This window comes from Ranitomeya imitator, chromosome 4, assembly GCF_032444005.1.
Source record: "Ranitomeya imitator isolate aRanImi1 chromosome 4, aRanImi1.pri, whole genome shotgun sequence".
NCBI lineage: Eukaryota > Metazoa > Chordata > Amphibia > Anura > Dendrobatidae > Ranitomeya > Ranitomeya imitator.
Genome location: NC_091285.1, coordinates 664,664,092 through 664,668,696, shown reverse-complemented (window position 1 = coordinate 664,668,696; position 4,605 = coordinate 664,664,092). Strand labels below are relative to the sequence as shown.

The window sequence follows — 4,605 nt, the reverse complement described above, 5'->3', positions numbered from 1 at the left end:
ATGTTCATTATGATTCAAAATCACAAACTTCCGATGATTTTAATATAATGTGTATGGGTTCCAATAGATGTTGGCAAGACTAGGGTGATACATACACACCTCTACGTAGACAACATCAATATTGGTACCTGGGTGATTACAATAATAAAAATGAAATGTGCATCCTCCCTTACTTCACTATATTGTGTAAATTTGTAGAATTTTCTGCCCACAATGTATAATTTGGTTCAATTTGTAACATATTTCCATGATTTCTTAACTAAACATTTTTTCTTTTATACCCTTTCCAGAAATTTCTCCATGTTCTACTGACAAGATGAATTTCCGAAAGCACTTATCGATATTCTGCATTGCACTTTGTCTGGTTCTCATATCTTTAAGTGGATATGTATTGTACTACGAAAAAAAAATAGAACATTTCACCAAGTGGTTTCAAGAATCTGTAAAATTACAGGACAGGAAGAAACCTGTGAATAATTTGACTTACCCGGCGTTCCAGCACCCCCTTGCTCCTCCGTACCCATTTCCATACAAGTTCCTCATTAACCAGCCGGACAAGTGCAAGAACCGGAAGCCTTTCCTTGTTATAATGATCTTGGGACTATGCTATGACTCGGAGTCTAGACACGCAATCCGAGAAACATGGGGTAATGAAAGTCTTTATGATGTTGAGGTGGTCAGGATTTTTCTGGTGGGTCTATCTAAATCTTTTTCAGAGCGAATCCAGGATTTGTTAGGGGAGGAAAGTGAGATCTTTGGGGACATCGTACAACAAGACTTCATGGACACGTATTACAATTTGACTTTGAAAACCTTAATGGGTATGGAGTGGGTGACCAAATTCTGTCCTTCTGCCAGCTATGTCATTAAGATAGACAGTGACATGTTTCTTAACGTAGACAACTTGGTCCATCATCTTCTTAATCCAGATTTACCCGTTCGTCAAAATTACTTTACAGGATATATTGTAGCCAACACTGGACCCTTAAGAAGCAAGGCTTATAAGTGGTATGTTCCTGAAGAAGTCTATCCAAATAAAACTTACCCACCCTATTGCTCTGGTACTGGATATGTATTTTCAGCTGACCTGGCAAAAAAAATCTATGATGTGGCCCAAGAAATAAGGGTCATCCCCATGGAGGATGCTTTTATGGGAATTTGCTTACATGAGCTCCATATCCCACCCACTAAACCCCCTAAAGATAAATTTAATGGTCACAGGATTAATTATGATCGTTGTAAATTCAAGAACGTTATCACAGTGCACCATTATGCGAGAAGTGAACTGCGTTCTATATGGGCAGACTTTCAAGCTAATAAATCTCTGAATTGTTAGGGCTCATTCAGACCATTTTTTAGGTACAAATGCTATTGTGTTTTTCATGATACAAATGTCCCACTCAAAATCACGAGGACTTGTCCGATAACGGTCCGAGTGTTGATCTAAATTGGCAATGTATGTCTATGGGTCCATGAAAAAAAATCGGACAGCATTCGGATACGCTTTTCAATGATAGGAAAAGATAGAAGAACTATTTTTAATTGTTTCTCATCAAAGAAAAACTGATGAAACTGGGACCAAACTCTGATGGCAAATACTAACACGCTGACCAAATTCTTATGACACTTTGATTTAAAAATATTGATGAAATTTGGACCAAATTTTTCATGCAAAGCCTATAAAACATAAATAATTAATCTCATCATGTAAGCTTAGATCCTAAATAAGAATCTAAAACTGAAAGTGCTTAATAACGACCGGGCATTCTCTTTTGAACCTGCTTCACTCACTTGTTCTCATCTTTATTGTCCTATTCACCGGATTATATGTACTTGTCCTCTTCCTTATCAAAGGATTAAGCACACATTTTTAGGGCATGTTGTTTCCTTGCAGTTATATATGGTTACTAACCTTTTGGGATGCTGTGCAGCACCTTGGATATTTTTAGTGCTATGTGGGATGCAATTGCTCTGTAAGTGTTCTTTGTGCTGGGAAGGAAATATTAATACATAGAGATATATAAAATATTTATTATTTTTTATTGTTGTTTCCTTCACATAAATAGGCCGGCTGTTTACCCTCCCTGGGGTCATATGGTGTGATGTTGAATATGTGGCTATTTTTTATCTTTTTTGTTATATCTTTAATAAAGGAAATTGAGATGTTATTCAGATGTTCTTTGCTTCTTTGGAGTGACAGTTATTTTACTGTCTCTTGTGTGTGTCAATTGTAAATGATAGGATGCACATGTCTGCAGTTTCTAATGCGTTTTTATCACGTTTTTATCGTGAAAAAACGCGAAAAAAACGCAAAAAAACCCTGAACGTGTGCACATACCCTCAGGGTGTGTACACACGTTTAAGTGTTTGGTGCAGAAATTTCTGCACCATTTCTGCATTTCTTGGCAGGAAGAGGTAGCAGCAAAAACATGCGGGTTTTTTGCTGCTTTTTTACTTGTGTTTTAAGTGCAGATTTTTCCTAATTCATTAGTGTGGGTGAAATCTTCAGAAAAAAAACACTGAAAGAATTGGCATGGTGCAGATTTAGTTCTCCACCAAATGTGCAAGTCACAAATAAGCAAAGTGGTTATGAGACTTCAGGATTCTCATTCACTTTGCTGGGCATCGGAAACTCTTCAGGCTTTGTGGCAAATCTGGACTGAAAAAATGCAGCAAAAACACATCATGTGCAACAGCTAGACCGGTCCACTAAAGTACTCTTGTGGGCCATGGTTCTCACGAAATAATGGATGACTACGAGAACAAGGCCACAGTCATCCAGGAGAAGACTACAACCTTATTTAGTGCTGACTTAATGCCAATTACTTGCTAGAATTGTGTAATAATGTGCTGAATAATGTTATCACACAGTATATGGTCGGTATATGACATACCTTTGGTGAATAAAACATTTTAAAATAATATTAATTTTGACTTTTGTATTGCGTTGCAAAAATAATTTATAACAAGAAATGTGACCTTAGTTAAACTGAATATTCTCTGGAGGAATTTGGGAGGTGGATGATGATTTCCATTTGGGTGCATCCAATACTTGTAATTATTTTTACCTGGCAACTTTCACGCCCAGTGGCTGCTTTAAAAGTTCCGAAGTCGACTAAATCTAATCGGTGGATGCCAGAACTTCCAAAAACTCCTTCCCAGTCATAAATTGCAATGTGGAGCCTTCCAAGCCTAAGCTTAGCTGTAGCAAAAAGACTTCATCACTTTGTATATTAGATTCTGCATCAGGCCAGCTTTTGAGAAGACAGGTCAATACTAGAGATAAGCGGATTTATTCAGAAAACGATGGCCAAACATAAATTCGTCACAAATATGGCACATTCAGATTCATGATCGGAAACACGATCAAAATTTTATAACATTTTATAAAAATCAGTAACATTTGGTAAAAAGTGCGGGAAAATAGTTGCTTTGCCACAAAAGTATTTTCAGCACTTTAGCAACGATCATGGTGGCGTATCATGAGCGTTTGGCATGTGTTTGATGAGGGGAGGGGGTTTGCAGAGCTCAGAGGCGCGGCGTTCTTGTAAACAGTCATTTTGTTTTTCCTAACTTTATGAGTCCACATTGCGGCTTGCCAATCAGGGTGCAGTAAACACCCACCATGTCCTGACACAACGGCTTGTGTCATTGGCTGCTTAAATCATATGTCCCTCTCCAAATAAAGGACAGACATCTTGTTTTAGAGCCATTTTGACACTGAAAAGGTAAGCTCACACAGGGCATTTTTGCTGCTTCAGGTTTAGGTGCATTTTTGGTTGCGTATTTGGTGCATTTTTTGGTGCGTTTTTTTCTCTTTGTCCATGCAAATGTCCTTGAATTTTCAGCAGCAAAAATGCAGCAAATATTGATAACTGTGTTTTTGCAGCGTTTTTTCAACACCCATTCAAGTCAAAGGCTGGAAAAACGCAGCAAAAACACTAAAAGAAGTGACATGCTCTATGTACAAAATACGCAGCAAAGCACAAAATACCAATCACACAAAAAACAATGTGTGTGCATGAGATTTCTGAAATCTCATATTCTTTGATGGTACTGTAAAAAGCAGCTGAAAATTAGCATAAAATAGCCGCTAAAAAACGCAGCAAAAACGCCCTGTGTGAACTTACCCTAACAGCGCAGAGAGGCTGCTGCTGATGCTGGCACTATTAGCAGCAAGATTTTAGTCAGTTCATTAGGTGGTTGTTTATTGCAGGTAGTGTAGCTAGCTGGTGTCCAGTGTGGCTGTTACATTTACCTTCAAGCATTTTTTTTTGTCATTACTGAGTTCCACAGACAAAGCCAGCAGGGGACATGTCCTACAAGTGTGTTGTGCACTGCTTGTATTGTGCTCCATGCAGGAGTATAGCATTCTAAATCTTATTTTTTCACTAGCTAAATGTGAAACAGCCTGCTGTATCCCACCTTGTCATTTAGTGCTGTGGTAATATGAAACTGTCTGCAGACATAAGGCACATTAAAAAAAATTATACTTTTTTCTGTTGCTAAATATGATACAGCCTGCTGTATCCCACCTTGTCATTCAGTGCTGTGGTAATATGAAACTGTCTGCAGACATAAGGCACATTAAAAAAAATTATATTT

The 4,605-nt window shown here is 37.8% G+C and overlaps 1 protein-coding gene across 1 annotated transcript; it reads left to right on the top strand.

Moving 5' to 3' along the window:
• The first annotated feature begins 316 nt into the window (after positions 1 to 316).
• On the top strand, positions 317 to 1,336 carry LOC138674667 (beta-1,3-galactosyltransferase 2-like). The gene has a single exon (XM_069762480.1). It carries the CDS (start codon positions 317 to 319, stop codon positions 1,334 to 1,336), a length of 1,020 nt encoding a protein of 339 aa, XP_069618581.1.
• Positions 1,337 to 4,605: the final 3,269 nt, after the last annotated feature.